This window comes from Engystomops pustulosus, chromosome 4 (genome assembly GCF_040894005.1).
Source record: "Engystomops pustulosus chromosome 4, aEngPut4.maternal, whole genome shotgun sequence".
Classification (NCBI taxonomy): domain Eukaryota; kingdom Metazoa; phylum Chordata; class Amphibia; order Anura; family Leptodactylidae; genus Engystomops; species Engystomops pustulosus.
In genome coordinates this window covers 81,125,005-81,140,176 of record NC_092414.1, presented here as the reverse complement: position 1 = coordinate 81,140,176, position 15,172 = coordinate 81,125,005, and the positions used below count along the sequence as shown (strand labels likewise).

General features: G+C 39.9%; 1 protein-coding gene across 1 annotated transcript in view; it reads right to left on the bottom strand.

Moving 5' to 3' along the window:
- ACSS3 (acyl-CoA synthetase short chain family member 3) overlaps positions 1–15,172 on the bottom strand; it is a 50,692-nt gene that overhangs the window by 3,154 nt on the left and 32,366 nt on the right. Inside the window, exons 11-15 of the mRNA XM_072146503.1 lie at positions 14,884–14,979; positions 3,598–3,661; positions 1,707–1,788; positions 1,493–1,615; positions 132–231 (exon numbers count right to left, since the gene is read on the bottom strand). Of these exons, the coding sequence (XP_072002604.1) occupies positions 132–231; positions 1,493–1,615; positions 1,707–1,788; positions 3,598–3,661; positions 14,884–14,979 (465 nt within the window). The remainder of the gene's footprint in view (positions 1–131; positions 232–1,492; positions 1,616–1,706; positions 1,789–3,597; positions 3,662–14,883; positions 14,980–15,172) is intronic.

The window sequence follows — 15,172 nt, the reverse complement described above, 5'->3', positions numbered from 1 at the left end:
GGCTGAGGTGTCCCCACTCCACCCACCCTGCACCCTTTGCCTGGAGATGGCATAAGGAGGAAAAAAAAGAAACCTGCTTACAAACCATGATACATGCCCCCATTTCGTGTAAGTATATACGCTTTTCTTACCATTTCGTAGTACACAGAGAGCCACTGGAACATGTCCTTTCAAAGGATCTTCCAAACCAACAACAGCACAGTCTGCCACGGACTTGTGTAGTAATACAGACTGAAATACAAAGCATATAACTTAACAGATGTTAATTTTCCACTTACTGAATCTGTCCAGATGAGTCAAAAGTAGATCAACTTTACAAAACAGTGATTTTCTAACATATGATCACAAGAGGTCTGCCTCTTGTTAATTTCCACAGTTGTGTTCCACCTGTCACCAAAAAGGTAAACTGCTCTGATTTTGGTGCTGTTACATCATTGAAGGGTGCAGATTGGTCGCTATGACAACTGGGAGCCGAACATAGCAGTAGCAGAACATTCACAACAGTAGCAGAACATTCACCATAATACTACTATATTGCAGTATGTCGTATATTGTATAAGTGATCAGACGCCCTAATGTTTAAAGTACCCTAGGGGGCCTGAAATAAAAGAAAAATAAATTCACCTCCCTTTCCTTAGAACACATATAAAAATAAACAAGTAAAATCATTAACATATTTGGTTTATTAAAAGGTATTAACCCCTTAACATTGTCAGCTGAGGGAGTTTAGAGATTGCTCACAGGCTTCTCCATAGCCTTCTCCATAGCCAGTGAGCGTTTGCTGCATGTTGCAGAAAACACCCACCTATAATACCGCGCCGATCGCGGGTGTTGAAGTTTTGAGCACCGCTGATAATGCTGTCGTCAGCATTAAAAAGCCGGAGGGGTGTGGGCTCCTCCATGTTGGTTTAGATCGTTGCTCCCTGTGACGTCATCAGGGAACGGTGATCTGTTGCTATGACAGACTTGGGTAAAATATGCAATTTACACAATTTAAAAGCTGATGTGGAAAATCCCCATATAATGCCATACTGTAGTATGGCAGTATATGGTAGGATCGATCAGGCAACCTAGGGTTAAAGTAACCTAGGGGGTCTGAAAAATAGTACAAATAATAATAATAATATTATATATATTATAAAAACAACCATAAAAATTCAAATATCACCCCCTTTTCCCAAGAACTGGTATAAATAAACAGTAAAAATCACAAACATGTTAGGTGTCACCAAGTTCCAAAATGTCACATCTATCAAAATATAATAAATGGTTATTACTGGTTACAAAGTCGAAAATGCCAAAGTCAAAAATTCCACTTTTAGCCATTTTGGTAAATATAAAAAAATTCAATCAAAAGACCGTACAGTCCTCCAAACAGTAACATTGAAAACGCATCAAAAGTTCCAAAAAATGACACCATACACAGCTTCGTACACCGAAGTATGAAAAAAAAAATATTTAGTGTATCATATGGATAGACAAACCCACTAACCTCTTCAATGGCTCCCGCAGATAACCTGTGACCTGCAACATTGATTACATCATCAACCCTTGACAATACATACACGTATCCATCTTCATCCATGTAGCCTGCATCCATTGTGTCGTAATAGCCCTGGTAAATGTATGATAAAATAAAATTTACGTAGGAAAAAAAAATATATTGGTGTGTGTTTTAATGCAAGACGTCAAAAAGTTATACTTACTGGGAACTTTGTGAAATAGAGACTTTTGAACATTTCTTCATTTTTCCATAAAGTTGAAAACGCCCCTGGGGGCAAAGGTAACCTAAAGTGAAACAAAAGAACCAAAACATAAAATTGTAACAGAGAGGCTTTGACACTACCTGTTCACACGTGCATGTCTGGTAAAAATGGATGTGTCATTTCTGTTTGTCCAAATCCATTTTTTTTATGTTTACATTCATTAGAAGGCAAAATACCTGGTTCATCTGTATCATCAGTAAAAAAATTCTATGGTTCTTCAGAAGTTATTTTTGTAGAACCATAGACTTCTACTGCCTTCCATAAATGATCCATCAAACGTAAAAAAAAATATAGAACAGGTTCTCAAATTTTTGCAACATACAACAGATCTGTTGGAAAAAAGTACATGTGAAAAACGACATAGGGGCACATGTATCATAAGTCTGAATTTGTCTGTTTTTTTTTTTTCTTGGCTTTTCTTCTGGTCAGATTCATCTTAGGGGTTTTCCCTTATTGATACATATTTGGTCTTTAGTGAATTTGCAACATTTTTGAACGAAAGTTGTAAAAAGTCTCCAAAAGTCGCGATCTAATTTCTACACCTGTTCAGGGACAACCTTAGATTTGCGGCAAAACTTTCAACTTTTTTGCAACTTTTTTTTAAAAAAGTCACAACTTTCACATCTTGATTCGGGTGATAACTCAGGGGACACTGCAGAAAAGTAATTTAGACACTTGCGAACTCTGAAAGGAGACAGTTTTAGGTGCAAAAAAAGTCGCAAATGAGCACAAACACCATGAAATGTCTAAAAAATTAGAGAAGGCGGCAGTCCAGAAGTTTGATACATGATCCATTGTTATCTATGGGGCACATGTAAGGACATCAGTTTACTGATGGTAGATGTGTCCTAATTATTTATTTATTATAACTCTATATACCGCAAAATATAGATTTATAAAAGTTATGCCAATTACACTGGGCCACTCAAGCTACATTACCCGAGTGCCTCAGGGAGCCTCGTATCTTAAAATATTCCCCCACCCCCATAACATATAGATAGGTGATGTGCGGGACCCGGGGGGGGGGGGTGAGTGCATAAATTAAAATACGAGGCTCCTTAAGGCGCTTGGGTGACGTAGTGACTCAGGTTAATTAGCATAACTTTTATCAAACTCTATATCTCCACACAGGGCCGTATCTGCCATGATGCAAGATGAAAATTTTGCTTCAGACGGCAGTGCACAGTCCACAGTGCAGGCAGATCTGCCGCGCTGCACAATAGAAAACTCGTATAGAAAGCGTATTCATGAGAGAGCGGTCCGACGCACTGCTTCTCCCCGTGACTGGCGAGCTTCAAACCGCAGTCACCGCCCCTAATCCCGCCCCCTCATTAATACGCCGACCGCTTACAGTGCGTTTCGGCATTTTCTATTGCACAGCATGACAGTGTTTGCTAGCGTTATCGGAGGTTTCCGATAACACTAGCACAGTGTAACACTGCTGCATCTGTTGCAGCACTACCGTTTTTACAAGTGACAGGTCCCCCTTAAGGCATCATGGATAGTATACCGAGAAAAATTCTAGGCCAAAATAAAAGTCATGGATAACTATTTTAGAATTTCTTTTAATTAGTTCACATCAAGGCTCCGATAATTCATGGACTATCAAAGTACTTCAAACAGTTGCAGTGAATATGAAATGTGCCTCTCCTTGCCCAAAGGAAAGATATCTGATAGATATAAAAATGAAGCAGTTACAGTATGCAACCATTTCATTTATAAGAGATCACGATTGGTTTAATGCATTGTATAAGCTCGTGTGGTTATGGATACTAACACACAGTAACATGTAGGACATGATAGATAAAGGTCAGGAGACTAAGGCACTTACTTGACTACAATATTCCCCAGAGTGTTTGGCTTCACTTCCTGCATGTTGCTGTCCACAATTTTCACTGCAACAAAAATATCATGTGCAATTGAAGTTATCATAAAGTATTGCTAAATATATATTATTGCTAAATATGTGAACAATTCAGAGAACCAAAATAAAGCTAGAAAAGTGGCAGGTTTCCAGTCTTGACATTTATACAGGCTTTTAGTCTAAGACCGTTATGGAAAGTTCGCCAAGGTTGATTTTTGTTTTCATTTATGTATCTACATGATACATATGATGCTTGAGGGCTTTTTTTTAATAATAGTATCTAATGTAAGATTTAGTGGATGCCCATAGCATATTGACTATATTTTATGAACTCTTCTGAGGGGAGTGGGGGGAATGTCACAATTTTACATTTGCTCCTTACATCATACAGCATAACTGTTACCATTATTCTTTGGGTCAGCATTCGGTCTTCAGTAATACCTAATGTATATAGATTTTATTAAAAAAGCTATGATTTTTTTTATCAATTTCAATTTAAAGGAAAAAACTTATTACCTATTAACCCTCAGCGCACTATAGGAAAATATATATATTCAATTGCAAAATATCTGCAAGGGTGAATTGAATATCAACAACATTCACTCTTGCAAATGTTGTTATATTTTGCAATCCAATATCGCACCTCAGTGGTGCACTGAGGGTTAATAGGTCACGGAAGTGCACATGGTCTATACTAGCGTCAGTCTTTTTTTTTAATTCAATGCGCACACACAGTTCTTGTATTACTTGTACGCAGTGAGCATGCGCATACTTTTGATTATCTTGAGATATTCCTACGATTTACTTGTGCACATGCGCTGGTTGTTGCGTCCATGAAAGTGATTACAACGGATAATGGACACACAGGTGGGTTCATTTGGTGGTGCTTGGCTATTGGCGGTGAGCAGTCTGCTATCTACTTATAAGCTTGTTCCATTGGGATTGGCATTTAACCCTGAGGAAGTTGCCGAGCATGACGAACAGAGTGGGGTGCCAGAGGCCACATGTATCCAATTCGTTCCTCGTGATCTGACTACGCGTTTAAATCTCAGCATGCTCTACATTTGCAAGTCACGCGCATGAAAAACGTACCATACAAGTCTATGGAGATGCATCAAAAACGTATTGCACTCTGAGACACATGCACATTGCACAGGACTTGCAACATCCCTGCTATTAAATAAGAGAAGGGGTAGAAGCGGTAGGCGCACAACGAGACCGGGTATATAATTTCTCCAATAGGGTTTATTACGAGTAAAAGAACAAATCACAGATCATCACTTTTTTTAACGCGTTTCGGGGAACTGGGGTCCCCTTTGTCAAGTGAAAAATTCTGTAGGTTTGGTAAAGGACAAGTATACATAAGACTCAAAAGTAATAATAGTATAGGAATTAAAAATGCAGATATAATAATAGTAAAGAGGTAAAATTACAAAATATCATATTACGATGCGTGGTACAATCAATTGTGAGTCAGCATGCAGAGCGTTAAAACTGGGGTCTATTGGTGGTAAAATAGGTTGTAGACCAATTATATCTCTATACAGGGCTCTGTTTACAGATCTAAAATTGTATATAGAAATAAGTGTGGATATAAAAAAAATTACCGTACAACATTTCATATAAAATATATATATTAAATATATATACACATAGGTGTCAGTTCAGTTCATCAGTTCAAAATATTATTAAATATATATACAAACATACATGTATCAAATATATATAAACATATGTATCGGTTCGAAATTTCATATAAAAAATTAAATATATATACACATATGCATCCGATTAAATAGATATATAACCATATAAACCTGAATGTAGTTAGTTATGGTTAGTTACTACACTTTTGTTGGGGAATGGTGGATGGTAGTTCATATGTATCGCTGCATATGAATGGTAAGTCTTACCGGTCTCCGGACGTTCCTGGAGAGTGTGTCCAGAGGCTGTGCGCATGGTACGGCGTCTGAATTTAAATGTCCGCAGTAGCTTTGATCAGAGGGGAAGCGCGAGGTGTACGCATGCGTACTAGATAAAGGTGATGTAACTGGGATGTTTGGTGACATGTGATCGGATGGAGACGTTGTCTAGGTGAAGTAAATAAACAGAGCACAGCGAGAGGTATGTGATCTCTGTTTATGGCAGTAAAGTATGCGAACGGAGGAATTGCCGGGGAGCGATATATGTCGCTTGAAAGGGGGGGGGGGGGAGATCAGAGTTTGGGTTTAGATGGAATATTGTAAGGATACATAGGGAAATAGTATTAGGTGGTTATTGGAGAGTGTAAGGAAAAGGGTTAAAAGTTGTCTTCGAACATTTCGTTTAAACCTGCTGGATGCAGGCTGTTTAATTTGAAAATCCAGAACATTTCCCTTTTTCTTAGCTGTTGGAAGCGGTCATGTTGTGTTTCAGCAATTTTTTCGATGGGTATAACAGAAAAGGTGGTGAAATCTTTATTATGGCACGTTAAAGCGTGTCTGGAGACACTATGTTTTGTGTATCCGTTTGTCACTTTGCTTCTATGTCCATTCATTCTTGTACTTAGACTCTGACAGGTTCGGCCTATATACTGTAGTCTGCAAGTACATTCTAAAAGGTAGATTACAAAGGTAGAGGAGCAATTGATGAATTGTTGGATCTTAAACACCTCCCCAGTTTGGTTGCTGGTAAAGGTTTTTTCCTATGTTGGATGTTTGAACAACATTTGCAATTTACACGGCCGCACTTATAGCTGCCTATTGTGTGTGGGAAGAAACTTATTTGTTTGGCTCCTTCCTTTTTCATCCGTAGTTTAGTCGGGGCTATTATGCCCTTCAGTGTCTGGGGTCTTCTATATATGATTTTGGGTTGTTTTGATAGGTCTTTCTTCAAAAAGGGGTCATTGAGCAGAATTGGCCAATATTTCTTGAAAATATTGACAAGAGTATGGTGATTTGTGTTGTAGTTTGTGATAAATGCTGGGCTATTTGTTGGGGTTTTGGTGTCTTTTTTAGTAGTTTTAATGGACGGTTTGAGACACTCTGCCTGAGAGAGGGCAAGGGCTCTATCGAACGCTGCTTCGACCAAAGGTTGGGGAAAATTTTTCTCTTTAAATCTCTTTTTGAGGATTTGTGTTTTGTACGTATCCGTGTCTGTACATTTTCGGCGAATCCTCCTGAATTGGCTAAATGGAATATTGGACTTCCACTTGCTATGGTGTGCGCTTTTGTAGTCCAAATAGCTATTCGTGTCGACAGGTTTGAAAAATGTGCTGGTGGAGATTTGATTGTTTACTGAGGAAAGGTGGAGATCTAGGAATTCTAGTTTAACTGGGGAGAAATTGGCCGTAAAGGATAGGCCGCAGTTATTGTTGTTGAGATGTTTGATGAAAAGTTCAATGGACGTTGGGGGGCCCTTCCAGATCAGTAAGAGGTCATCTATATATCTTTTGTATAAGATGATGTTGGATTCCCATGGATTATTGTTGTAAATGTATTCTTCTTCAAATTTCCCCATATACAGATTAGCGAAGCTAGAGCTAGGGGCAAAACGTGTCCCCATAGCTGTCCCTTTGATTTGTCTATAAGTTGTATTCTGGAACATGAAGTAGTTGTGAGTGAGTATATAGTGAATGGCTTTAATGATGAAGTCACTCTGTATACGGGGCATGGTGGGGTCATTATATAAATAGTGTTTAACCGCTTCTATGCCTTTATCGTGCGGAATATTGGAATATAAAGCTGCTACGTCGAGTGATAGCCACATGAACGAGGGTTCCCATTGGACTTCTTGAAGCTTTAATAGGACACTAGTGGTGTCACGTAAATAAGATTTCAGTTGAATTACATGTTTTTGAAGTAAAGTATCCACGTAATGGGATAAATTACAGGTCAAGGATGAGATCCCAGAAATTATTGGTCTACCAGGTGGGTTGGTAGCATCTTTATGCACCTTTGGGAGGTGATAAAATGTTGGCGTGACCGGGGCTTCTATCCATATATAAGCTCTTTCTTTCTTAGTAATGATGCCTAAAGTTAGGGCTTTATCTAGCAAAGTTTTCATTTCTATGGCATATGGGTTGATTGGGTTATATGATAGCACTTCGTAGTATTCTGTATCTGAGAGAATTCTGGAGGCTTCGGATAGGTAGGCTGCTTTATTCTGTATGACAATTCCACCGCCCTTATCCGCATTGCGAATAACTAGATCAGAGTTGTTTGTAAGGTTTTTGAGGGCCATTTTCTCTGAGGGTTTCAGGTTGTGGCTTACTCTAAGGTTTTTGTTTATATTTCTAAACTCGCTTTCCACCATGGATAGAAAAGTCTCGATGTGACTTCCTCTATGATGTGTGGGATAAAATTTGGATTTTGGTTTAAGACCAGTCTGAATCATTGGGAGGTCGGTAGAGGGTGTTTTTGCAGGTTCAGTAAGGTCTTTCTGTGAAGATGGTTCTGTGTTGGAAGCTTTGTTGGCCTCAATGTTGAAATGGCGGGTGAGGGTGAGTTTCCTGATGTAGGAATGGAGGTCATTGAATAGATCGAATTCACTGAATTTTGTTGTTGGACAAAATGATAGTCCTTTAGTGAGGAGGGACGTTTCATTTGGTTCCAAAGTGTGGGTAGATAAGTTGAATATCTTTACTTTAGTTTCTTGTTCTTTTTGTTTTTTTGTATGGTGATTTGGGGTTCTAACGGAATGGGATTTGAGTTTATGTTTACCTCCTCTACATCCTCTTCTACATTTTTTCTTTTTTGGCTTTTTAAGGAGCCCTGGTGAAAAAAATGGTGGATGGTATTTTGTCTCGGTGGGCTTATCCCGAGTGGGTTCTTCGGGGTGAGGGTTTCTGTGATTTGTAGTGATGATCTGTGATTTGTTCCTTTACTCGTAATAAACCCTATTGGAGAAATTATATACCCGGTCTCGTTGTGCGCCTACCGCTTCTACCCCTTCTCATATTGACTCCCAGACTCCTACCGGCCTAGATCCCTGCGTTTGGAGATTACTTTGAAGCACCGGCTGCCACTGACACAGTGAATTTACACTAGAGTTGTGCCTTGTGAGCACAACTCTACCAGGTGAGCAAGTCACTCTACCATACGAAATACCTGTGACCTTATAATATCACCCTATGAGCGCTTTTTTGTCTTGTTTCTACTATTATCCTCTGCTATTAAATAAGCATGCTGGTAGTTGCGAACATTGCCCTCTCCAGGTTAGGAGCTGTCTAAGGGAGTCATGAACCCTCTAGAAGGTTCTAGCGCTGGGTCATTGGGTAATCAGCAGCTGTAGATCCTACCTGAAAAAGCAATGGTTGATTGGATGTGAGTTACCGACCAATTGCATTTCTACAATGTACACTGGAGTGTGATTGGAGAGGTAGCCACCACCTGACCAGGATAATAAAACCCCTGGACAGGGAGGGGCTTGGGGTCCTAGTCTAATTCCAGCCTACAGAGACAGTACTGATAGTGTACTGACACAGGCTCTCTCTTCACTCTGACACAGAGCCTAATCCCAGGACCAGAGTCAGGAGACTTAGAGATGCAGCTTCCACAACTGGACACAGCTCCATCCCAGCCTGCATCTACTACCAGGCTGGTGCATTATTCCTGAGGACCCTCTCCATGACCACTGCAGTAATCAGAATCTGTTGTGAGACCCTTTAGGCATGTTGCCTTCTGTTGTTCAATAAAGAGCCGTGAGTTATTTTACAAAACTTTGCCTTCGTCTGATCCCTGGATACGGCTGTCACCACAACGGGCTCCCCATCCATTACCCAGGGATTCATCCTACAGAAACTTAGGGGTTGCCCCAGGGAGAACCAGTACACCAGCCTCGCCCTACATATTTCTTGCACCCACAACCTGCTGGATACCATACCAAGCACCGTGACATTAGCGTGCCTAGGCCGCAATGGCCAGCCACTCTGGTATTCTGGGCCCCGGCTGCTTCCAGGCCCCAAGAAAAGGCTAGGCCCCCGGTGGGGGGATGTTGCAAATGTGTTTTTCACTGATCGATTGCAATAGAAAAGATAGACCACAGTCCTGAGTCCTTTTCACGCGCATTTTCTGCGTGTGAAAAACACATTGAAAATGCATTGAAAACTCAAAAAAGTTGAATGAATAATTGAGACATTGAACAAACTCTGAATGAAAACTGATTGAACTCTGATGAAAAAAATGTTTTTTTCACTGACCAAACCCTGATCGCACCCTGATCAGACTCTGACGTAATCTACAACGCAAGTGTGAAAGAGGCCTAAGTATTTTGGAAACACATTGATTGGGATGTGAGGTATAACCCTATGGACCTTTTCACTGGATGCCTACTTTGTTGGTTTGGCTGACTATTTAATCATGTTACTCATAGTAGTTGTTACAGATACTTTTTGAGAGGAAGATGTCTGGACATACGTTGGTGCATGTAGACGTTGGTTATTTGAACACAGTTACACTTGTCAGTGTTCATTTGCTTTTTTTGTGATTGTCTCTCTTTTTAAATGTTTTCAGCTTGTTTTTTCACGTATAGGGGATTGTAATTCTTTGTACTAATAAAGATTTGTATAATTTTTTGAGCAATCACACCTTCTTTGTCTTCATGATATAGTGATCAATTTTTGGTGTGCTATTTTAATGAGGTATATGAAGAGCCCTCTTGCCCTCTTCATACTCCCCATCCAGGAATAGGACATTCAGGAACGTCCAAATGCGATAAGGTTGTGGATGGGCAGAGTCCCCCTGGCACACCAAATTTACTACAGCCAGCACTGTGATCCTGGAGCAGGTTGTAGCCGAATTCTATACAATGCAGGAGCTAGTGTACAGTCATTTTGCATATCTGCCATATTTTAATTAAACTCCTCCTTCCAGTGTTACTTTTTAAATGTATTTTTATACTGTGTTTATCCATTGGGATTAACAATGTGAAAGATTTATAGCTCAGATCATTTTTGTGTATACTAACTTATTGTAATGAGGAGAACATAGGGATTCATTGAGCACTCAGCTGCCATAGACTAGCATCATCAACGTATAATCAGGGCTGGAAGGAGTTCAATACCAGTGCCTATGGTTCTAGGAACCCCCTAAAGAGTTAAAGGAACACTAGCAAAGCTATTTCACTTTAGAAATTGGATGTCACAATGGGTATTGTGACATCATAAGGATATTGTGTCATCAAAATGTCCATTTTGAGCTCATCATGCCCCTTTGTGAAATTACAATGCTCCATCACAACTACAAAAAGTCCTGCTATGACATCACAATAGAATACATCTATCCTCAGGATAAACTTCCAATACTTTCCAAGTTATATCCAGACAGCATCGTACTGGCCCCCCGAAAGTAGCAGAGAATCCTGTGATTTACTGAAGCTTTAACACTTTGTTGCAGACCCCAAAGATTTAGCAGAAGACAGCTCCATTTGGAAGTGGCACCATGGTCTATTACTCATAGGTTGATCCACAAATATTATGCATTATTTAGGAGCCCCCTAAATAATGTTGATATCCCTGTTGAATTGATTGGGGCACCACTTTACCACCAACACTTCCGGCCCACCCAGAAGTGTCAACAAGGGAGCAGCGCAGTGTGCCCTGGAACGGGCCGGAGAAAGACTAGTAACATTTGTTTTTCTTATTAAACATTAATAAACTTGTCCGATTGTGAGACACTTGTGGTTTTTATATTTAGTGAATGTAATAATTTTCACCAACTGGAAAGATGCACCCTATATTGTCTATGCACAGGTTTAGGCCTAGTGCAGTGTCAGACAGGCTGCGGGGTGTTGCTCCTTGCCATTTCTTGTCTCAATGACAAGGTAAACTCGTGTCAGCAGCCACTAGATGGCCTCACAAGTCTAATAAGAAGGTTCCCGTGGTCTGTTACATTCCAAACCATCAGGCCCTTGAAGAACACACAAAACAGCACCGTGGGATATAGGGTTCCACATGCCTGCAGTGTGCGTACCACTTGGTTAAAGTTACCAGATCGCTAGACTGAGCTCTAGCAAAATGAAAAAAAAAAATGCTAGATTTGGCAAAAACAATAATGAAAAAGGCCCAACTATCAAATGAACTAACCTTATTACAGTAAATACATTTGCGACACTTAGGACTACATTTTGTAAATTAATTTATCCACATATTATTTTGGTTACCATATTTAGATTTTTTAATGTGGTATATTCACCACTAGAGGGCGCTAACACATTATTAGTAAACCGCAAACGGCAAGACTTATTAACTTGAACAGAATTCTGTAATAAAGATCATAGTAACTTTCCGGGCAGCAGAACACGAGTTTGTGCTTTAAAACGGAGCATATAAATACTGTATAACTATCTATCTGTCCATATGCATACTCTTCTAAAGTTACTTGTGATTTAGAGGCTTTACCAAGTTGACAATTCCATCTTAGCATTGAATACCACGGTTAAATGTGTCAAAATTGTTGAAAAACCCATGCTTTGTGGTGACACAAGTCCACGTCCGCAGCAGTTATAAGAAGTTGTGCAAGTGGCTCACAATTACAATCTCTACAAGCTACCTGGTTTGTCTTGGAAAATCTTTCATAGGATTGCATAGGATATGAAATGACTGAATAGGACTATAAATATATGATGTCCCATGCAGCAGTAACATATGTTCTCGTCATATCCAGTGACAATTGAGTAAAGTTTCTGTATATATTCTCTTTCGGCACAAACTTTACAAGACCATACATTGCACAAATGAGTGACACTACACATGAAGGCTAAACCTCTTCATTATTCTCTGCATTCAGCACTTGTGGGCCGGTGTGATGACATCACCACATTCCACCTTTCAACCGGAGGTCAAAAACACACAAACATGCTTGCTCCATGGATCCCAGAACATGTGGCAATCAGATTTCATGGACAAAACACTTTGTGGATGATGGGACTCCAAGCATCGTATATTGATAAAAGCAGTCTCTGCATTCCTGTAGGACAGTCACACCATACTATTTTTATGTTTGCAGTATGGTACTACTGTTCCACTCAAAAGCAAAGGATCAAATATAACTATAATGCTTGGAGTCTCATCCCCTGGCACCAGGTTTGGTCTGTAAAACCCAGCCACCAAACAGTCTGGGTTTCACAAACTAAGCATGTCCATGTGTTTTTAGTCTCAAAGCAGTGGGGAGCAACTCCGTATACCTCATTATTTTGTTAGAATTGAGTAACCATTTAAAGGGGTTCTTTGGTGACAAAGATAGACCTCGCTACACTTCATCTCCCCACACTTATCACTTCAATAATTCAGTGTCATTAAATCTTCCACCCCCTTTTCATGAAGTCAAAATCAATCATCCCTGTGCACATAAAGTTTCCATAGAAACGACCTGTTTACTTTCTCTGCTCTCCATTCGGACATGTGCAGTCAGCTCCCTGTCCCCTGCTGTGGGGGTGCAGCTGCACATTCCTGAAGAAGCTATGCTGACCAGGGGAATTGTGGGAGATGTAGTCTTTTAGCAGAATGGGGGCAGCCATCTTGGAGTGATGCAGCTGCAGCATTGAGCTGTGAAGTGACAAGTGAAGGAAAAGAAAGTATACATCCCCAGGCAGTGAGGCAAGGGTGTGCGACTATAATACATGCAAAAGAACTGGACAGTCTAAATAAAAAAAAAAAGTACATATAGTCAATGGAGAACCCCTTTAAAAGGGAAAGCACTTCAGAGTAAATCTGATACAAGATGAACCCAAAGATCAAGATCAAGGTATTGATCCGCTGGAGTCTTTTAACCAGGGAACCCCAGTCCTATCTATCAATCTATGCTGCAGAGATGGGAAGTTTTATTCTGCCATAGTCTCTCCAGCAGCCCATAGCAATATTCTGTGCACAGCGTAACCTGCGGAGAGTCCAGTTGTGTTAACTGCACAGGCAGGGGCGCAACAAGGAGAGGCAGGGCCCCACAGCAGACTTCTGAATGGGGCCCCCTTTAAAAAATATACATCATTTTAATACTCACACATGGGAGTTACAATCACATACAGTATATACACAGATATACAGCTTATACACATCACATATGCACACACAAATACAAAACATACATACAATTTTCTCACACATCATATAAATACACATACAGTATATACACACACCACACACACTGCAAATACACAGACAGACACCCAATGCCCAAGTTGAGACAGTGGACCCCATAGTAGGGGTTATGGCCGCTTCTGCCGTTAAGCCCCTGGCACAGGAGCAATGCAGTATGGAGAAATCATACACTTACCAGGTCCTGCCCATGAAGATATGAATCCATTCTTTAGTAGAATAAAACTTACAGTCTCTATAGAATGTGTTAATAGACCTAAACCCTTGCAGTGAAAGGATATTCTAGTGGTTTAAAACCAGAATTAAAAGGACATTTCTGATAATAAACTGGTTACGGTGTAGTTTCTCTAGGTGGCACACAAACTGCTGTCCGTTCTAGAGACGATCATTATCGGTCTATTTCAGGTTTATAATGCTTTTCTGCCAAGTACTGAAAATCTGTATTGACTGCAGGAGGGATTTAGGCCTTATCTAAAATAATATAACTTACATCTTAGAAGCCTTGACATTACAGTTCACTTTCACGCTCAACATGTGTGAATCACAGCTTTGAGATTATCTCGGTGCAGATAATAGATGTTCTGCATATCAAAAAACTTCAAAGCTGTGAACAGCACCTTCTGTATATGCTCAACACTTTCTAAATCTTCCCCGGGAAAAAGATAGGGCATGAAAGAGACAGAAGTGTTTACAGATAAAAGATTCTGACATAACTCACCGCTGTTCTAATGTAGCGAATATAAATGGCAAAAGCCACATTTTACTTTTATGTTCTGTATTCTTTTAAAGCTCAGGCAAAGGTTTCCCCAAATGCCCTTTTTTCCTGAGAGCCAAAAATTTGATTGTACAGATTATAGACTGACTGACATAGAAGAGGGTAATTAAAGTGAATATTAGTTAACAAAAGGGGCTGGCTTACATTATTTTATTATATAGGGCTAAATCACTGTTGACCTAATTTTAGGAAAATAATCAAAATCACATTGGATGGAGTCAAAAACCTGGCACCCCTACTTTACAGCTATGAAGCCATTCCAATCCTGGCATTATGCATTTTATGTAGTAGTTTATTAAAAGCAGAAATGCAAAAAGTTACATAAATAGGAAAATTTATTGCAAGCAAAATAAAATCATGTTACAGGAAGAAAAACGGAGACTCCCATTCTATGCGGTGCTAGGCTTACCATTATACCCTGGAACAGGCTTCCCGGCTTGCCCTGGAGGAGGACTCAGTGAGTTTCCCAGACCAGAGCAGGTTGCTGTAATAGGGGATCCCGTTTCTAGAGACAATTAAACCATAAACATGATATTAGTGCACTTATATTCATCATATTCTACTAGAATGAAGATACAAAGCGTTACAGTCAGCCATTGTATTGGCCCATTGTTGCAGCCCCAGGATGTGCAGAGAAGCGGGGGAACAGGCAGCTTTGGAAAGGGTTTGTTGGGGAATCTGTGAAGGGAGTATGATTT